General features: G+C 40.1%; 1 protein-coding gene across 3 annotated transcripts in view; it reads right to left on the bottom strand.

Annotated features, from left to right (window-relative positions):
- The window catches only part of dpydb (dihydropyrimidine dehydrogenase b), a 162,307-nt gene that overhangs the window by 43,177 nt on the left and 96,647 nt on the right, over nucleotides 1-22,483 (bottom strand). For all 3 annotated transcript variants that reach the window (XM_056256973.1, XM_056256974.1, XM_056256975.1), the window contains 3 exons: nucleotides 15,642-15,826; nucleotides 14,240-14,455; nucleotides 2,212-2,376 (listed from right to left, as the gene is read on the bottom strand). In XM_056256973.1, the coding sequence (XP_056112948.1) occupies nucleotides 2,212-2,376; nucleotides 14,240-14,455; nucleotides 15,642-15,826 (566 nt within the window). The remainder of the gene's footprint in view (nucleotides 1-2,211; nucleotides 2,377-14,239; nucleotides 14,456-15,641; nucleotides 15,827-22,483) is intronic.

Here is a 22,483-nt window from a genome sequence, read left to right as displayed (position 1 = left end):
AGTGTGTTCTGTGCTGGCCCGCGCGGGTCACGACGTGGTGGCAAGGAGCGTTGGGGAAAAATGGAAATTGTAAATAGTAAATGGAGATAATGGGCATGTTGAATAGCTGAAATCTCCCCAAAATCAATGAGCATTATCAATGAGAGTCTTACTAAACAATTCAGTGTGCATATTATGTTTATCTCGCTAGATGTGTGACAGGCAGAGAAAGATGCTCTTTTCCAAAACCTAGTGTGCCGCCTACAGTGGAAGCATTTTAAGGAAGCATAGATAAATACAGACATTTTAATATTGATAAGATGCCTTTTTTTTGGGCATATTCTAATATATCCTTTGTGGAGAAGGCAATCTTGGGAAGCACTGTGGCGAGAAGTGAAAACACAAATCCAAGATGACGGACAAGCTGAAGTGAGAGTAGTGTTGACCATAAATAAATGTACATTTCATTTACAAAGTAGTTAAGTGTAAATACAACTGAATAAATTTACCCACACAAAACGCACCGATTCTCTTGTTGCATTTCTTTATATAGACAGAAACTTCTTTCACATGGAAACGTGTGCTAACAAGGGAAATTTGCATTCAGAGGTTACACCTTTTGAGAGCAGAAGACCATTTGCCTGAAAGTCCCCCTTCTGTGTGCAAGATATTTCTAAACTCTTAAGAACTTTATTACCTTTTGGTTTACTTCTTTGGGAAAGAGACATTTCAAATGATACCAAACATTTATAAAACTGTAAAATAATTGTTCACATTTAAACCATATAGATTTTTGTGTAAATTTCAGGTGATCTCAGCATGAGAGAGAGAGGGTGGGGGAAGAGGGAAAGAGATGTATTCTGAGGTGAGACCTTTGTCTCAAATGGTGAGTTCAAATGGTAATTTTCAGCAAGGTCCTTTGTCTTCTCAGGGTCTGGTCACTCCTCAACCAGACTGTTCCGCATTTTCTAATTTCTCAATTCTTACAGGTGAAACCTGTGCAGTACAATATTTGTGAAAGCCAAGTATTGTAGCAATGTTTACCAGAGAAAATGTCATTAGCCTAGCAACATGCTAATTTAGTCAGACATTAGACGTGAGTTATATAACTTTGTGCTAGCTACGTACATTAAATTGTATTGTATGTCCCTCATTTATTTTCAGATTAATCTTGCATTATTAAAACAATAACAATAGACAGTTAGGAATTATTAAACAGAAATATTATAACTACATTTTAATGCTGAAGCCTCTGCAACTAGTGTTTTGAGCGTTTCCGCATTCTGAGTTGGAATGCAAATTAAGTTGTAACTACAAGGATGTGAGTGCTTTTTGCAAGTCTGAATCTCGTAATTGCGGAAAATGTCGGCAAATCAATCAATCACATAGAGTATATGATATTTCATTCAATACCAAAAAATTTGACTAAAACTAATTATTTTTCCAAATATACTAATTATGTGCTACGCTTTTTTGTTTACTAGTTTATTCCGGTGTAACATGCTACAAAATGCTAACTTCAACAACAAGCTAACTTCAAACTCTAAAAAAAGCACTAATTCAAAGTTCAATTTAGGATTGGATGTTGCCTAAGATAGCTTCCTATGTAGACAGCGAGGTAAAAGCCAGTCTGAAAAAAACCAACAAAAAAAAACAGAGACACATCTGTGTGAAGGAGGGATTCATGGGGTTAGTGTGAAAAGTGACATTGTGCCTCATAATTACACCCTGTAATTCAAAATTAATCTCACCCTTGAGTGAAGCAGGCAGACAACAAAAGTTGAGGAAGTTATTTTGTGCTCAAACGGGCTGTCTCATTGCAAATGATTAGAGAGAAAAGAGATGGCTGATTGCGATGAAAGGAACACTACAAAAAGCTATTGTCATCTGCATGCGGAGCGACAGAGGAGGGAGAAGAAGAGAATGAAGGCCTTGGAAAATCTTCTATTAGTGAGATTCTATTACACAATTACTCGTGAAGCAGTTAACATGCACAGAGCAAATGCGACTCGAGTTACTGAGGGACCGAAAACGAGGGAAAAAGATGGCACCTCTATTATAGAGAATTATGGCTGTTGATAAAACACTGACAGGCTCCCCAGACTCACAAAGTGAGAAACAAAGTAATGAATCACATTATAGAAACAACTCTGCAGGAATAAGAGTAAAGGAGAAAGAGAAATGAGAGATAAAGACAAGAGAAGTTAAACGCTGAGCTGAAAGTGAACTCACATTTTTGGGGAAGTCAGCTTTGAGTTCAGCCACGCTCTTGCACCAGTAGGCGGCTGATTTTTCACTAATGAGCTCGATGTTGAGGAACGAGCCCTGGCCAGGACCGAAAAGGTGGCCTGAGGTGGTCCCACGCACGATTCGAGGTGACACATTGGTCACCAAATCCTGCAAGAGAGAGAAACTTTGTCACTTTTCACTAAACTGCAATTAGCAGTGAGAGAGCACACAAACTGCATTCGCTAGGCTGAAAGTGATCAAACTTGGAGGATGAATGCATTTTTCCTTTGAAACCTTTACACACACATCTGTACTTTCTTTATCATAATGTCAGACTCCACAAATGCTTGCTATATATTCATGATACTAGCATCAATCAAACACATTTCAGCCTTTTTTCACCATTAAGAGAAAACGATGATAAATGAACTGATAAGAGCATGGCCCATTAGTAAGAGCAATTAGGATTCATTTGCATGTGTTAATTAGGAGCCACACAATTTTAAACAATTAAGATAACTAGGGGCATCATGCATTATTATCTTATTTTTATTTTTATTTTTGAGGGGGCACCAGAGGCAAGATAACACATGACCAGAGAAAATAAAAACTTTTTAACTACTCCACTACTTTGATGCCCATGACCCTCAAATATGATGATAAAAATAACAGTACAATAGATTTTATTTGTATATACTGAAGCACCCTTAAAGGTGGCTTCTCAAGGTGATTTACAAAAAGAGAAAAATATAAAAGGCAGCTTTATATTTATGTATGATGACCCACTGTATCATAAATATTAAACATGACTTTTTCCCCCCTGAATTAAATAATGGTCTTCATTCTTGTACTAAAGCTAATATTTTTATATTATTTTATAACAATTAAAAATATTTTGTATTGAGTTAACTTTTTTTCTACTCATTCATGTAAGATGTATAAACAAACCTCTCCAATACACAAACTTTGTAGTTTGCTGTTGTTGTGATCTCATTGAGAGTTTGTTCATCTCATGTGCATGATATAACATAATTTGACAACGTGTTTTATTTGCATCAGGTACACACTGTGTAGGTAACTGTAAAGTTTACTCTATTCTCCTCCCAGTTCACCATCCACTTCCTTTCATGTATTTTGGGAAAAGTGGATGAATACACGCGTTTTAATTCCAGTGTAACACCAAATTCTGAGACCTATCGAATTCTGTGAATTCTACTATGGAGACAAATTTGATTGTCACATAATTTGGTATGACACCGGCAGCTCTTTGATTTTCAGCATTGCAGCGTAAACTAACATGGTGGCGGTCATTGCCTGTTATACATCAACTAACATGATCATTATAAAAGGTGTTTAAGGCTAGCGTTTTTGATCATTGTTACAAAAATGTCATGGCCCCGGGAATATTTTGTTGTATGAATATCTGAACATGCAACATATCAAAAGAAAGAACAGATTCTCTGCTTTTAAACAAACAAACAAAAAAATTCTAGCATCATGCATTTTTTTAATCAACACTTGAATGCAACTTTCATAAAAAAAAAAACTAATTTTTTTTTCAAAGACTTTTCAGCTTGTTTGCCCCACTGAATAAATAATAAAAAGGTAATTTTTAATTTTAAGATTTTTAATTTTAAGAATTTTTATCTCACAATTCTGACTTTATAACTTGCAATTGCGAGTTTACAATCTCGCGATTCTGACTTTATAATTTGAAATTGTCAGTTTATATCTCACAATTCTGAGACAAAGTCAGAATTGCGAGATGTAAACTCACAATTGTGAGAAAAAAAGTCAGAATTGTGAGATAAAGGTCTCAATTACCTTTTAATTGGTTTAATTCCGTGTCTGCTACTTTTTTGTCCGTGTTTTGATCTGGAAATGCTCTACTCTTTCAGAAGATATGTCAACACCCCCTACCGTATAACAGTGAAAACACAGAAAGCCGGAAAAATTTCGTCAATGGTGGAGAAAGAGTTAAACAACAAAATACATTTACTTACGGGATATCAGATATGTTACAATTTAGTCAAAGACAATTTTGAATGAAAAGTGAAATAAAAAAAGATACATCAGTCATAACTCATACGGCATATTGTCTATTATGGCATCGGTGTTGTAACGCTTGGTTCCCAAATGACGATGAAGACACAAATAATAAGAGGATTTATTACGAACACGATTACTAGCCAACATACGAAGCAGTGTGCATCAAACAAACAATAACCAACCGTAAAGAAAGAACAGAGAGGAACTTAAATACACAGATGAACAATGAAGACAAGGTGATAACAGGTGAACATGATGATGATAATCGCTGGCAGGTGCGGGTAATGGTGGAGTGAGTGCAGGTGTGAGCCGGACAGGATGATGGGAAATGTAGAGGGGGAGGTGGAGATTAGCTGGTGACTGTCTGTGACAGGTGTGTCACGTGACAAGCTTGACGTGTCGGCATGGGAATAATAAGGTGATTCATTCCAAAATAACAGTCGGCTTAAATTCACCCCAGCTAGAATATTTTAAACGTGCATATGAACGTTAATAACTAAATATTTCAATTCAATAAAATAATACAATCTTTTATTCCACCTGTAAATTTTCTGTTGACCCCTGTAATTGACTGGTAAATTTATTTCAGGTTTTTTTTACCTACAAAATAAACAATTCATTAAAAAAAATCTGTGGCTCCATGTGAGCTACTAAAAATAACGACAGCACAATCTGTTACCGTATTTAGAGTACAGCAGGCATATGTGAGTTTTCCTTTTGAAAAATAGCAAGAGAAAAACTATTATTACAATGAACCACATGTGATTTTTAGTGAAACTAGAGCATCTTCCGATCACCAACGCCTTCATGAAATGCCTCTTAACGTGAGAACCTGCCAGCGATTTGGTTGCCTTTGCTTTCCTTCCGTTTCAACAACATCTGCCTTCAACACTAATGCCAAGAGTGTCTCCACAGAATGGTATAAGATGCTTGGGTTAGAAACTCAGCGTAATCGTTATTGCAAATGAAGGAGACGTGGACAAATTGTCTGGAGGTATTTGAGATAATGAGAGAGTAGAAAACACTGAGATTACCAAGTACATATACTCACATTACCCACATTTCCAACTACATTTACACTTTCAGCGCGAGTACTCTCTTTAAGGTAATGTGTGTGAAGAATATCCAGTGGTAAGTAAATAATATCTGGTTCTCTGAGCCCATTAGCATGTGTTAACCTGCCAAACATTAGCCTGGGTTGAATTCACACACTTTCTTTAGCATGATATGAGGTCAGTGGTTAGCCGTGGCCTCGTGTGTGGCGTTCAGCAAACTGAGGGGGTTTATCACACCGGCACAGCCCAGTAATCCCCGCTTTTAAGCCAGCACCTCTCCCAAAAGGAACACGCATGATAAGAGAGTGATCAAATGTCATGCCATGCGCCACACTCGAGCGTCGGAGGAAGCCGGCCCGGAGGCACATCCAGGGTAATTACAGACGCCGCGGTTACGCTGTCCCGACGAGCTGCTAACCCCCAATTCCTCTTTCACACTCTCCTCAGAAACAATCTCCGGTTAAATATTAGTCTGCCTGCCATTTAAACAGTTCAGCTATGTTTTAAGCTGACACAGGAAAGCGTTCGGCCACAATTATCTCTATGACTATAGCCGTCATTATGTTGACACAGAACGAGCTGCGAGAGAGGGTCCGGAATCTGTTCCCGCTGCTATTTTGCTGTGTCCTTGCGTGATGAAGGGACGAGTGACCGTGACTGGAGATTGCAAAACAATTAGACTTTACACAACCACTGGCTGCAGGTTTATGTAAGCGAATTCTTTGAAGTACATGTTCGAGACCGTGGTTGTTGACTGCAGATTAGATGTATAGCTAAACAGCTAAATGGCCTTGATGGAAATGACGTACATAACTGCTTTTCCATCTGCTAGCACAGTGCATGTTTTCAGACCTTAATGCCAATGATTGGGGCAAAATAAAGCTTTCAATTTACTGCCTATGTTATTTACTTTTTTGTGGTTTTTCGAAGCAGGTTTTCATAAATCGAACCATTCATGTAGCGTGGATGTTCTGAAAAGTCTAAAAAAAATGACCTTTACTTTTTAAGTCTATACCTTTTACTATTGGAAATGTGCAGAAATCCGTATGTGCAGTATATTGGCTGTGGCCTTAAATCACCATGTTTCAAAACTTTCAGCAGTCATGGCCACTTTACTAATTGATACATTCACTTTTACAGAGCGTTTTCTCTCTGCTTTTCACTAAGTTCAGCAGTCTGGTCCTTCAATTCTGTAAAGTGAAGGGAATCTGAGCTTGTTTGGTGAGGATAAATGTCCTTGTGAAACTTCACATCGACACGTATAGACGGCGCCTTCTGGATTCAAAGGAGCTGTTACAAAAGCTAAAAAACATCGATGGCCACAATCAAATTCTTGATATTTACGGATTTTATAATCAGACCCTCATCTTTCGTACTGTTACACAAATCTATAAATGTTATATTGTGCATAAACAAGAAGCATTACATTGGTTTCGCTTCATATACTACTAGAAAATCACGAACGTTCCACGAATATGAATTGCTTTGTGCAAGGTGTACAGGCAGTAGGTTTCTGAACATCACAGATGGCGTGTCACATCTCGCTAATGAAAAGATATACACTCACTACACGTTTCAGAGCAGATTTCAATGGTATAACTGAGTGTCATTAATGTAGGAAGTCATTGAACAGCACTAAGGACACAATGATGAGAAGGTACAACAACAAGCAAAGATCTCAGTCATTAAAACCCTCTAAGAAAATGATGAATGCTGCTTGTCTGAAATATTTTCCAAGGCCTATATAAAACCAACATTTAGCAGAGAAAAGCAGTGCAAAGGTGTTTTGTAGACTTAGCTCTTGACTTCACTAAGGATATATAAATATTTGTGCTAGTATTATTAGAGTAATACTTCACCCAAAAAAAGAAAATTATGTATTCTTTTACCTACCCTCATGTCTTTAGAAAAGCATAGGTTCTTTCTTTTTATGAAAACACAACTGAAATTATTTAGCTGAATGTTCAAGCTGCTTTGTTCCATACAACAGGGCAACTACAAAATATCCCTATTTTCTGCTATTTTTCGTAACCTGAGAGTGTTTAAAAAATAAATAAAAAAATTTACTGGCACCAAAACATTTTTTACATTAATAATTTAGATAATAAATGAAACAAAAATATACAATTTAATATGTCATTTAATATTATTAAAATATTGTTCCATATACATTTTTCACTCATATACATTTATTAATAAATAACATATTTTTACAAAGAAAACTAGCAATAATAACTGAAAATAATACAGTTATTCTAATTATACATGAAAGTCCAATACAGCCAAAGATTCATAACCACTTTTGCAGGAAAATGATGGCAAAACTGTATTGATTTGCTTATAATTTTCAGCCCTTTCTTACTGATGCTACAAATACTATCAGGAGTCATTCTTTCAGTTTCATCTATGTTAGCCAATAATTAAAGTTGACACACAGAATTCACAGATAAACCTCATAGCTGAACCCTGAACAATGAAAGTGAATGGTGACTACGACTGTCAAGCAAGATTTTCAAGGTAACATTCTCAGTGAATTCAATTTCAGTCTGTTCCACACACAAAACTATCATTTAAAACTTTAGTATTTTTTTACAATTAAACATGAATTTATAACTTTCTTCTTTTTTATTTCTCTTTAGAAAAAAACATGGTGCTTATTTTATTTATCTGTTAATAAGTCAGAGCTTCAAGCGCTGTAGAGAAAAATGAACTCTCTTAACTCTTAGACCTCAAAAAGGTGAGTGTACGTGATTTACATCTTATAAAAATATCTTTGCAACAAAGTATGGAATGAAAAGTTAAGGCTTAAAACTCCCACTCTTCACACACACTGATTAAAAAGTCACTACGAAGCTTTCTCTTCTGTCATGAAACTCAAACTTCCCACACACGACACCTGCATTTAACAAACATAAAATTAACCGCAACATGTTAACATCACCACGCAGGTTTTGCTCTTGCACACACCTGCCATCTCAGTGTGAAGTTTTTAAGAAAATCTTTTACTTTCCGTGCTATATGTCAATTAATGAAGGCCTTGGCACTGTTACACCTATTCAGCACCGTTGAACGCCGTTCCAGCATCTGAAGCACACGTTATAGGCTGAACAGCTATCATACAGCACGCCTGAGGCGATAGTGAATTAACGAGCAGACTCAAGGACACAACAGCAGTATGTTAAGGAGGATAGTGCTTATTGATATACATGTACTGCATTAATGAATAAAAAAAAAACAAAAAAAACCTACAGCTACTTTCAACCCTTTGTTTCTTTGTTTTATGTCATGCGATTTTTGTTTTCACCAACAAATATCACAGACTAGTGTGAAGATTTTTTATTTATGGGCTTTTTGCCTTTAGATAATGACATTCAAAGAAATGACAGGAAACAATAGGTAAAATAAGGGGGTGGGAATAAGAAATGACACAAGCCCGATTTGAACTTGCATAAGTGCCACCTTAGGAGCACGTGCACATCTTCAAATGGAGAAGCTCATCTTTTGTTTGTAAATTCGATATGTTATGCTATTCAATATTTAGGCATTCCTGTAGCTCAAACAGCAAGATCATGGGTTCAGATCCCAGGGAATGCATGCACTGAAATAATATATAGCTATTTTAAGTTTTTAACATTTCCATCATCCAGTTTTGAAAATGCCACTTAGTCAGATGTAGGACGTTAGCAAGATCTATATTCCCTCACAGCATAGTAGCAGCAACTTACAATCCTTTGAAAATGGTTCAGTGTATGTTAATAACAGCACAAAACATGCCAAAAACATCTGAATAATTCATTACAATCATTCATATTCATGCAAACATTACCAATGTAAAGCCATCTAAATTCACCTCTGGGAACAGACTCTTTATCTAGCTCTTTCTCTGGAGTTGTGTACTCAAGGTACCTGAATCAGTACGGGAAAGTTCCGCCCACACCATGTCTCCCTGCAGAGATACGTGCACATAACAAATTGGCATTAATTGCGGGACGGCAGCCGTCTGTCCCCAGCCACCATTGATTTCCTGCCTGCTTCGGCTGGCCCACATGGGCGTGAGGGACTGAGTAGGCTGCCTGTGTTTTGTTAAGGGCCTTAGCAGAGAGTAAGAGAGAGCACAGACGTTCAAACCTAACTGTGCAACAATACATGGAGCTCCTGTAGGGGTTACAGCCTGTCAAGAACGTTTTCAATGTGTTGGGAATACTGTATTCTATTCAGACTCTACTAACTATAGGAGAGTATAACTCTTAAAGAGTGCACCATATTCTAGAGAAATGTGAGCTTTCTGTTTGGTCACAGTCATGCCATAAAAAAATATTCTAATTGACTCGATTGGCGTGAAAAAAATGGACAAACCCTGCTCAAAGCCCACAGTTCAACCCTACTAAACACCTTTGAGATAAATTGGAACAGTGAGCCAGGCACCATCAACCCATCATCCAATGTCAGACTCAGTACCTGACCTCAATAATAGCCATATGTCATAAAATCTGTTCACACATCAACAGAACATGGTTGTCAGTCCTGGTTGGAGTGCTATGTATTGTTAGGTTCACAAAAAGTTTGGTTATGAAAGAGACTGATAACTGCATTCTATAAACATACTGACAGTCTAAAAAAAATGCACGAATTTTGAGATCAAGTTATATATCTGCTGTATAAATGGAACCGCAGTGGACAACTAGGTATCGCTCTTGTTATTGAGTTGTGGGTTGTTCATTGCTGTCAGTCACTTATGTTAGGGCTGTCAAACACTCTCAGGTTACGAGAAATAGCAGAAAATAGGGATATTGTGTAGTTGCCCTGCTGAAAAAAAAAAAAAAATGGTTAGTAGGTCTTGGCTCCTGGCCTGGCCAGGTTGGTATTGTTTGCTGCTTTTAGGGCTCCCATTATGGGAGCATTAAGCATATTAAACAACATTGTGTCAATTGTGATCAGACCTTCTGATTTGATCAAAGTTGCCATCTATGGCTATTGTTAGAAGAGTAGCTTCATTTCGGTTATTTGCTCATAGAGGCAGTATTCAAGACACTCTTGTAAACTGTTGTATGAAAAGGACTATTAAAGAGTCAAAACTGCTAGTAAATACGTTTGTCAATCCCAAACACTGCATGAAGGCAGATTTTGGCTGGGGGTGGGGGACTAAAACCTGTTGATAAATACAGTTGTCAATCCCCAACACTGCGTGAAAGTAGATTTTGGGAGTAAAACCTGTTAGTAAATATGATTGTCAATCTCCAACACTGTGAGAATGTAGCTTTTGAGAGTGAAACCGGTTAGTAAATACAGTTGTCAATTCCAAACACTGACTGTATGAACACAGCTTTTGAGACAAACCTGTTAGTAATTACTCTTATCAGTATTCATCATCGGTGAATGCAATATGTTTAGGTCAAACCAGTTGATAAATATGGTTGTCAATATCAAACACTGATTGTGTGAATATACTGTATTCACACAATATATTCCACTGAGTTTTATGAAACCTTACATGAGAATATATCTGCCAAGAGAATCAGACCAGACTAAAAAGAACACAATGTGCTCACATCCACCGTTATAAACGCTAACTTAATTGGACAAAGCACTATGTAATTAGAGGCTAATTAGGAGATGTGGATCTCATCTGCTCTACTATCCCAGTTTTATGCTGCAGATATTAAGTCTCGTAGCCTGGAGTGGTGTGTTTTAAAGCTTAGGTATGATAAGCTCCTGTCTGAGCTACGACAATGATTGAATGTGTTTCAAACAGCAGGGGATGGGCTTATTTCTCATGCAGGAAGCGAGCAAGTTCTGTCTCTGCACTTCACTCCGATCCATAACCAACCGGCTAAATCAGTAGTGGGGAAAGTGTGTATAGCTGCGGAGCTTTGTCAGGAGCAGCCCAGACAGTGTTATGATGAATGTGTCAGCGAGAGGGAGATGTATTTTTCCGCACACGAAAATCTGGCTCACCTCCTTTCTCGCTAACTTTAAAATTCATCATGACTCTGCAGGGGCATAATGAACTCCATCAAAAAATCAGCCGGCATTAACATCATCTCCAACCAGCTGATCCGACGGCTCAGGATACCGCTCATGTGAGCTCAAGAACACGAGTAATAGGCAATCAACCTCGCATAAAAGAACAATAGCAGCCATCATTCATTCTCATGTACAATTAGCGTAGCGCTGACTGAGTGATGGCCCCTTAGCCCTCCGGCGCTCTGACATGCCACTTCCTGGCTGCCTGCATGCTATGGCACCATGGAGGAAGAGCATGACACTGTGCGAAGTTTCTCACACAGAAATGACTTAAAAGGCTAATTGGGCCTGGAGGTTCTGATACATCAGAGATCTCAGCACCCATCAGCTCTACAAGTCTCGTTTGCCATTTGATGGCTACGATCTGACCATGTGACCTTCTTGTCTGGATCTGAGGACCACTGGGCTCTTAGATCATCAGAGACGAGGAATAACAGAGAAGTGCCACTAACTGTCATGCAAAGCCATTCCTGAGGCTCATTCCAAGTCATTGTGGTGACAATTCCCAAGGGACTCGCATCTTGAGACAGAAGGGAAAAATAAAACATTTACATATGCAATGCATCTCATTAATTATAATTAATGAAAGTGCTGCCTGCTTGCTCAGTGCTCCTGATAGCACTAGGTAAATTAGGTATTCGGCGCACATATACACAGGCGGCTATTTTCATATCTATCGTGACAATGGCTGGGTTGTCCGGATGCTATTGATGCAGCGCGGCCTCGATGGATGTCGCATCTTAGAGTGGCTCAGGAGAACAGGATATTAAAAAAAAAGTCCCCTATGTTCTAATGACAGCACTGCATGGAGACACGGAGAACATGTTGACACTGAGGGGTTTTCTTTATCCTGACTGCGAGAGAGAATGAAAGAGAGAGAGTGCTTCTGTGCAGTCATTCCAACACGTGGAGAGCAATATGAGTTCTATTTACTGAAATATGGCCTCATCTCGCCACAGCAGTGTAAGATTCCAAGAATTATTAGCTAGGGTTCGCTGTTGACATGGGCGCAGTATCCAGTGAGGTGAGTTAGATGTAACATGACTCTCAGTCCTCTGCAGAAAAACAGCTGAACTAGAATGATCATATTCCAGGAAGAGCATAAGTACTGATTTTATAACAGACTGGGAAGAGTTTCAATTTAGAGTAGCATGGCAAAAATGGGGGTTTAGGTGATCAGTATATTTGATATACCAGCCAAAAGTGGGTGCATTTTGAACAATATAGATTTATTTAGTAGTTTTTGTTCATGACAATCCACCTATGCTTTTATGTCTATTTGTTTATTGATTCTCTAAGAAAAAACTTCACAGATTGTAATAAGGCGAAGGGTAGATACTAAAGAATGAAATATTAAATCTATATTAACTTATAGATTATGGTCTATTACGGTTTCAACCCAACATAATACTTTTAAAAAAATCTTTCCATTTTATTTGCTTTGTTCAGAGACTTTAAAATCATAAATGGCAAATCATGGGAGACCTCCTGGGAAAACTGCTGGAAGAGGTGCTAGTGAAGCCAGCAGGGGGTGCTCACCCTGTGGTCTGTGTGGGTCCTAATGCCCCAGTAGTGATTGGGACACCACACTGTCAAAAATTCCATGTCCTTTGAAAAAGAGAAGGGGTGTAACAAATTTGTCCATTGGCCTTTGTCCATCATCATGGCCTCCTAATCATCCCCATATATACTGATTGGCTTCATCTCTCTAGTTGCGTCCCAAATGACACACTATACAATATGTACTTATGCACTATGCATATCCGTGTAATGTATGAATTTGATATGGTTATTTTGTCATTCACCATCGGAGGCTGATAGCCCCTCCCCTTCTGTTGCGTAATTAAAGCTGTGACAGTTGAGTACATGAAGTACCCAACATTCCACACTTCATTTTTTTCAGGTTAATTAAGTGCATCATCGTTCATTTAAAGTGCACTTTTTTTATTAGGAAACTACACACTACTTGCACTATTTATACTAAAAAACACAGAATAGTGCATAAGTACGTGAATTGGGACGCACCTTCAGTCTCCTGTCCACCAACAAGCTGGTGTGTGGTGGGCATTTCGGCGCAATATGGCTGCCGTCTCATCATCCAGGTAGATGCAGCACATTAGTGGTGGTTGAGGAGATTCTCGAGTGCAGAAAAAAGCGCTATATAAATGTAACAAATTATTATTATCATTTGCTTTCTGAAATTCTTTGTGAAATTGACGCTCTGTTCAAAGAGCTACGCAGACGCCTCGCCGTTGCCATGGTGACGTCTGATAGGACTCAAACCATGTACTCTGCCTCTCTTCTTCTTTCTTTTTTAATTCTATTTCCATTTCTAGCTCCACTAATCAAGGACTGCCAGTAAGCCCAGAACAAACAGATGTTACCGATTAATTTTCCCATCACTTGAATTAGAAAGTAAATTAAAACAAAAAGATTTTCTGCCGGAGTTCAATAAACAACTCATGCCTGATTCTTTCTCTTTTTTTACCTCCTGTCAAGAACAATGTTACACCGCTAACAAGGCAGATGCATGGCTGCCTAATGGGAGGGTTGTTGGTTTTGCAGTGTTTTTTTTTTAAAGGCACCAGAATGTGGCTCATTATTGCTGGTGTTAGTGTGTGCATTATGTGTATGAGTGTGTGTCAGTGAGCTGTTTCACAAGCTGGAAAGACTTGCATTATTGTTAGCAGTGCCCAGTGCTGGTGCTTTCATATGCTTATGACCTTTCATGGATTTTTGCCAAGGTTTCAGTTTCTATGATGTTGTACAAAAGACTCTGCTCTGCTGATACTTTGCAATGCAGTGTGCACTTCCCACACAAACATACCACCCAAATCCTACCACGAGTGAATGTGGAGCCTATGGCATTCTCCATGTTGATTTTCTGTGTTCTGTAAATATACCTTGTCCAGGCCAAAGGTCTTGGTGAGGGCAAAGCCCCAGCCCTGCTCAAAGGCCCTGCGGATCATGGCTGCACTGGTTGTGGGTGGAGCGCTGGCCAGCCCAAACGGGTTAGGAAATTTAATCCCGCACATCTCCACGCTGATGTCCACTGTATCGATCTCGCAGTGGAACAAGGGCAGTTTAGGAGTGGTGCTTACTGTGTTACCATGAAGGGACTGCAGAGAAAACACACACATTTAAACCATTATTTTTTGAGCTTGTCACAAACAAAAAATAAACACATGGTTACAGAAAAAAAAAAATCGACATCCCAAGGGAATAATAGTACATATTTAATAATCAGTAATACTACTGAACAGTTTTCCCATTAATATGGTTCTTTTAGAATGTATTTTTTAAAGGAATTTTCTAAATTACAATTATATTTGAGTTGAAATGCATGCTTCTGTTTATATATACAGCAATTAGTCAAAAACAGCCTTCAGCCAGTTACTGCATTCAATAACACACATATTATTATTAATAATAATAATAATAGTAATATATAATAATATAATGTTTTATTATTAATAACAATTTCAACTTTCACACCACATTTTTTGTTGTTGTTGTTGTTGACAATTTCTCACAAGTTGTCACTAAGGCAGGGAGACTTGCTGAGCCTGTACTGAGAGTCATCACTCTAGTTTGTTTGTGACAGGAAATTTATTGTGTTAAAACTGCCTCCGGTATTACCTACCAGCAAAAAAAAAAAAAAAAAGAAGTTTTTTTGCAAGCTAAAAACCCAGACAAACAAGTACACAGTGCGAGAGATCTCATTCCACTGAAGATCCATATACAAAGCCCTAAAACCAAAATTTAAACACAGCACCCACAACAAAATGTGATCTCCTCTTCCAATGATTTACGTGATCTTGAACCGCTGAACCCATTAGCAAATATGTGAACAGCTCTTTCTCTGTAGTCCAAAATTACAGAATGGTTTTGGAGAGGGGGAGGGGAATTGACGAACAAACACTTCAATGTGACTTCCTCTGGCCACAGTTACATTAGCGATTAACCTCTGCATGAACCTTCTCTTTATGCTGCTACTTAGGTCTATGTGCAAAATCTCAGAAAATAGTCTTCTTCTAGGAAAAACGAAGGAAGAAACTTCTACTGTTTGAGTGTTGAAGCCAAAAAGCACTCTGAGAAAAAAAAATCCCTGTGGAATAATGCCCTCGCTATAAAAACAGTGAGCGTAAAACTTGAGTGCTACGCTAATACTGAAAATTGCTGGCACTGACACATAATGTGAAGCAGGCTCTCAGAGCTACACAACTGTGGCCAAACACTAAGTATGTTGTGTAAGACGTCCAAATGCAGAATGAGATGGATTGGCTTATTGAGTGGAGAGCCCACCTGGATGTACTTGTGGATGTGCCAGGAAGCTTGTTTGCCATCGTTGACAGACTCCACGGTGGTGTTGGCCAAGCCGGCGATGTCTCCGCCGGCAAACACCCAGGGTTCACTGGTCTGCATGGTTTCGCAGTTCACCTTAGGTGTCCCCCATCCGTTCAGCTTAACTGGTTCCAGGGCCGCCTTCACTGTTCCAGCACACAATGTTCCAAAGATCAGAGTGGTTAGAGAGTTGTAAACTATACATTTTCATTGAGTTTTCATATAGAAAGACAAGGAAAGGCACACTAGGTATTTAAAATAAATTAATTAATTCTCAACAGTTCAAAAGTTTAGTCAATAGGATTTTATTATTTTTGAAAGTAATCATTACTTTCATTCAGCAAGAACATTTATAGACATTTATATATAAATCATAGGCAACAAAGGATGTATTTTTTTGCTGCCTTCACAAAAGAAGCAAATGATGCCACTTTGGTAGACTGAATGTTACACAAACACAGCATTCAAACGATGCACTGTTGCTTTCCAACCTATGTTCAATGCATTTCAGCTTTTAGACACATACATACACATACACTTTTTAATAGATGTATGTAGTTCCCTTTCAGTCAAGAGCGTCAAACGTAGTCGACGTCTCCACCCCGCCGGCTGCCTCCACCCCGCCGCCGGTGGCAGTTCCTCCGCCTGCTCGTCGCCGAGGGTGTTCCCCTGCCGCCACTCCCGCTGGGCCTCCGCAGCAGCCTCCAGCCAGGCCTCAGCATGGAGCCGGCCGCAGTAGGGAAGCCCAGCTCGCTCCAGGCGCTGCCAAGCCAGGTAGCAAGCGACAGCAAAAGCATTCCGGAGCGGGCCGCTCAGGGATGGAGGAGGATGCTCTTGGAGTTGGTCATCGATCCACTTCCTCCCCCCGGGTGAGGGCCGGGTGGAGTCATTGTTTGTGTGTGTGTCTGTTCCACCGCTGCTCCCAAAAGAAGTGGAGCAAGCGGTACCCACACTTCAAAGAAAGAGCAAATTCCTCTGTTCCTGGGTCCCAAGAGAGTAAGTCTGGCGGTGTGCGACCCTGTAAAGCCTTGCACCCCTCAGTTCCCTCTTGTTCGTCAGCACGGCAGCTGGGTGCGGTTTGAGGACCCGGTCATCTGCCTTCTCACGCATCCCTGACCGTCTCGTGGAGACAGGTAAGTGTCGTGCACCACTTTCAGACCCTGCCTCGGGCCGCCTCCCGGCCTTCCGAGCTAGGTCCCTGTCCTCCACCTCGCTGCCCCACCTCGCGTACGTCTGTGGTTCCCTGGCCCGTGGTGTGTAAGCCTGAAGATGCTTCCTACCGCTCCAGCTGGCCCAGAAACTACCAGCAGACTCGGCTTGCGATTCATTTCGCTTGGCTTCGCCCTGGCTCAGTGATATTCATCATACCTAGGTGTTGAGCTGAGATGCTCCTAAGATTAGTGATATTTATCACACCTAAGTGTTGAGCACTGCTCCTGTCTTGTGCGTGCATGTCGCTTGCACCTACTGTGCTAAGTCAGGAGTGGAACAGGTCTTAAAGGTATTGTAGGTAGGATTTTTTTTTTTAACTTTTTGCCAAATTTGTTTAAACTTTCTATATATATCAATGCATAATTAAAATGTAAGTACTCTGGAAAAGAGAGTATAAAAATCAAGTGTCTGTAGTCCTCTCAGGGCTGTAATAAACACAGCTACTTATCTCCATTCACTTCCACCCCCTCCATTCTGGGCTCCTTCCAAAACCACGCCCCCAAAACACATGAACGCGCGATGCCGACAGCTCACAGCTGGAGGACGCGCTTACCAGCGCCCAGCGGAGAGGAGCAGTGCATGTAGTGACATCATGTCAGACTCACATGTAATAAAATACCTAACTTTATCATTATGAATATAAACAACTAACATGGCTGTTAGTACTCACTATCAAGCTAGCATATCGATACTGGTAAAGTTTAAAATATATTGAGTTTGATTCGTTAACGAGCTAGTAACATAAAGCAAAGCTAAAAACAGGTTGCATTGATACACGTTTTCCCATTACAATCAGTTACACTGTGATGAAGGTGAATTTCGTGCAAGATTCATTATATATACGCCGTGTTTTGCATGTAATTGTGTCTCTTACTAGTCTCTTACCCTCCTCGAGTCAAACGAGTGCGCGCATGTGGGCAGCGCATGTAGCAGCGGGGGTGTTGCCATGGTTGCGAGAGAGTGACAGTCGCCTAAGCCAATCCATTGTTTCGTCCCGGAAGGAAATAATGAGCTGTGTTTAGTGCAGATTAAACGGTCTAGAGTCACTCGATTTTTATACTCTTTTTATCAGAGTACTTACATTTTAATTATGCATTGATATATATAGAAAGTTTAAACAAATTTGGGAAAAAGTTTTTTAGACCAAAAACGACCTACCCTACCTTTAATAGTTGCCCCTTCTTGGCCCAACCAGATCTAGTTCCCTCGACAGCCTTCCTGGGATGGGGCATGATGGCACCCGCGTTCAAAAAACTGGACGGGGAGGTTCAGGTGGCTACCACAAGGATATGGACCATCTCTTCTGCAAGCACCCCCTTAAGATAAGGCAGTTGTGCTTCCCTCTTTATCCTCTTGGGCCTATCTCTGGTGCTACTGCACTGCAGAGACAGCCCCTGAGCCACTGCAGGCAGTGAGTTAAAAATTCTGTTTTTAAACAGTTCTCCTGCTCGCATGGTCTCTACTAAAGGGTCAACGACTTGTGCCTGGAATTCCGGCCGGCTAACTCTCACTAGCTGAGACCCCGGCCTGGATATGTGACCGAAGGTTCCTACCTCTCCCTTAAACTGGGACCAGGTGGTGAGCCTGCAAGCGCTGGCTGGAGGAGGCAGACCCAGCCCTGGCTTTCTCTGTCCGTCCGCTTCATTGCGGTTTTACGTGCACAGAACGCAAGCCTTAGGACCTCAGACCAGCTCTTATCTGTTTAGGAAATCAGCAGAGAGGGAAGACTGTTTCCAAGCGAGGTTGGCCCACTGAAATGTGGCTGCCTTCATCTTGGTGAAATTCCCGAGATGCACATGTCCACTTAGGTGTTGAGCTCCTCTTTACCCCCTGGCGTCGGCGGTCTCGCCGGCGATACCAGCTCACTTTTTTTCTTATCAGTGCAAAAGAGACTCAAATAACTCTTTCGATTTTTGTGATACAGGCAAGTGTTATACATCATTCAAAACTGTTAAATGTCTACTTTTATTTGTGTACGCTAATAATAAAAACAAAATGTTGTGTTTTTCATAAAATAAAGAAAATAAACATGGTGCGCGTTTTGTCGTCTTTCTCAATGTGAAGTTCATTCTGAAACGTGACAGAAAATGATTTTTAACTCAGCAAATACTTGCCACCCACACGTGAGAGTTATGTCTTTATAAAGCTTTAAGTCTCCATTTTTAAATGATGTAAAACATACCAAAAACAAATATTCTCTGTTTAAGTAATCCGTATGAAAGCAACGACATGTACAGTTTCTTCAGCCCGAGCTCATTAGATCTAATGTGACCACGCCCACACGTGCGCGAGTTCAAATTCAAATGATCCACGCGGAGGAACGCAACGCCCTCATCACCTCTAAACAAAGATTCAGCGACTTCACTCCTGCTCTGCTTTTCGTCGAGTTTGGAAGTGTTTGGTCTGGGCACCTTGGATTAACCTCAGACGAATTAGAAGAACACGGTTTAATTATGAGAACGATTTTTAAGGTAAGACACATAATAAGCGTCTTATGGTTGTATATACTTTACATTGTAGCTACTAGTTAAACTGGTTCCAGACTAAAATGTTATGAAATGAGATTGGAGTGAACATACATGTACACACAAGAATGTTTTTATCTTCGATAATTAAACACAGCATGATATAAAGTATGCTTATTCTTCAATGGTGAAAATTATAATGTTTAGACCCGTGTTTACTGTTAAATACTGTGTTTGTTGATATCTGCTCAACCGTAGATATGTATAATGTAACAATAATGTTTCATAGTTTGGAGCGGCTCGATCGCTTCAGTAAACGTTCTCTGCACGCCCTGAGTTTGAGTCACTCGCGCTGCCAAACATTAGGCTTCATGTTTTTCTCCAATCTTATTTCATAACAAATGGAAACATTTGAAGTAACATGATTATCCATATATTTTTGTCTAGTGTTACTGAAGTGTTCCTTTTTAACGATATATAGGCTGCCTGCTATCTATCTGTTATTATTTTATGCAGCCCTATACATAGGCTATAACAATGCACAGCAAACGTGGTGTTTTTATACAGTATATATTTAATTATAATTTTAACCAGAAAAATCTAAAATGTATTCCCAAAATCGTGCAGCCCTATAGTTTCTCTTGATATCAGCATGTTCACATGTGTTTATTTTTTTATTTGATTTTTTACAGGGACCAGATGCCACTGATGAGTCCTGCTGACTTCAACATTCACAGGAGACTCTGTACATGAAGATGGTAAAATGAAAAATCAAACACCTTGGAAATGACAGGTATGTAGTATGTTTCAGGAATGGCACAAAGTTGTGTGACTGTTCAAGCCTCTGTCTTTAGATTTGTCCTTTGTTGTGTATCTTTGGATTATGTTGTGTTTAAAATAAATCCAAACAATTTAAAAGCCATTCTTTTTTAAATCTCATTCTTTGTGCAAGGCTCCTCGTAATGATAGGGCCTGATAGCACCTAATAGGGCCATTTGGGGAGGGTCTTTGTCTTTCTCAGGTGTCAAACCCATCAATATTAATGGTTGGTTAACGCCTCCCGGCATAAAGCTTTCTTACACAAAACACGTCATACAAATTTTAAAAGACTTTATTGACTTATCTGAATGCGTAATCAGGATGATTTTCACATAGTTTTGAAGCAAATATTCTAGGCTATGTGATACAATTTTCAAAAGTCTTGTGAATAAATAGTTAGTATGGGTTTCATGACCTTATTTCAGTCACAATGTTTTTTTAGTTTTTTACACAAACCACGCATAAACATCATTATCTCAAAACTAAAAACTTTTACATACATGCTGCTGACATATTACTGTAGCAGAGTTTGTGCTGCATACAGTGTAATCAGACTTTAGCCATGAAAATGTCACAAGTATCAGAAAAAAGCATAAATATCAGAGCATGTCAGAACACCTCCAGGGCCCAGAAAACACCTCAGACCCCAGAGGGTTAAATGAGTGTGTGCTCCCGCTTAGGCGTTGACACAGAGTGCTTCGCTGACAGATATTCTAGAGTTGGGGGCTGGGCAACACCTTAGTCGAACCGCTGCTTCCCGTGGGCTCCCTTCACATGAAGCCAGTTTCACTGTAAGCACGGTTCGTTGTGTCGGCTTGCTGCGCCATTCCACTCCTATGGACTGGATACATGCGCAATTCTTACTCCAGTTGAGTTCCCCTTTTTTAACCGAACCCTGTCGAGTTCCTCCATACCCTTCGGCAACGGACGTGGCGGAACATCCGAGGCCAGGCCTATCACTCGTATGCACTGGTGGAACCTGTGTTAGGCTGGGTCCATATGCTGTGATCCCTACGGCGATCCCATATGTGTATTCTTCCACGGTACGGCTCCCTGCGGCGAGCCCGTGGTTGAGTCTCCCCCCTGTCTTAGGCTGGAGCCACCCCAGTGACATTCCATATGGTGTACTGCCTAGTCATCCGCCCAGTTCATATGTGTATTCTCCACGTTACCTCCCTTCGGGCAGGATGTGGCTTCCGCAGCGTACCTACCTTCCTTGTACAGGGAACTCTTTCCCAGTGGTCCCGTAGGAACAGCAGTGACTTCCCTGGCCTAAGCCCTGTCCCTTCCCGCCTTAAATTGCGGGGGGATCTGGAGGCTTTTGTCCAGGCACTGGAAGGTGGCAGCTTTAGTGACGTGTTCAATGGTTATCACCATTCAGTCGACGTCGACTATGTCTGACGTTCTCGACTGAAAGGGAACGTCCTGGTTGTGTATGCAACCTCCGTTCCCTGAAGGAGGGAACGGAGGACTTAGTCCCCTTGCCACTACCGCTGGACCACCGCTGACTCCGAGTTACGCTCGGCTCCTCAGCGAAAAAGCAACTAGTGCGTGCATCCACTTCCGTATTTATACCTGCACTGCGGGGGCGGGGTGTATGATGTCATCATGCACGCCAATTCCCATTGGCTCGTTCAATAGTACTCGAAGATGATTGGCTCCCTGGCGTGATCCCCATACAGTCGACGTTGACTAAATCCTCCGTTCCCTCCTTCAGGGAACGGGGGTTGCCTACGCAACCAGGACGTTATTTTTCTTCACAGCCACACAGGTGACCTTGCAGAGTAAACAGTGGAACTTGGCACATGTGAACTACAGTACATAAGTTATGTTTAACAACCATAAACTGTCATAATACTTTTAGTCTTAATTTAATAATTTAAAAAAAACATAGCAAACTTTTTTAAATGTTTTGCTAAAAAAAAAGAACTGCTGTCTTTCAAATAAATGCCATTTGTTCTAATATTTTATATCAAATGCATTTTATTTATTTGTTGACATTTCATATTGATAATTACTTATTTTTGTTAAATAGTCAATAGGCAAGTTGCAAGCGTGCATGAACCATGATTTGCTATTCGCTAGTCAGCTGTAGGTAGTAAAGTGCATCAGTCAAGTTCTGGAAGTAAAAAATCCTATTAATTTTCTCCACAGGGGAATTTGAATGGTAATTTATAAACCTTTAAAGACAAACCTACTGTAAGCTGTGAGTTCCCTTTCGAGGGAACTCGAACTGCGTCGTAAGATCGACACTTTGGGGACGCTCCCTAAGCGTGCGCCTCTGAAGTAAGAATGAAACTAATCCAA

Source organism: Rhinichthys klamathensis, unplaced genomic scaffold (assembly GCF_029890125.1).
Source record: "Rhinichthys klamathensis goyatoka isolate OS25496 unplaced genomic scaffold, OSU_Roscu_1.1 h1tg000134l_1, whole genome shotgun sequence".
Taxonomy (NCBI): Eukaryota; Metazoa; Chordata; class Actinopteri; order Cypriniformes; family Leuciscidae; genus Rhinichthys; species Rhinichthys klamathensis.
Note: the sequence above shows the minus strand (reverse complement) of the source record. Positions and strands in the feature narration are given on the sequence as shown.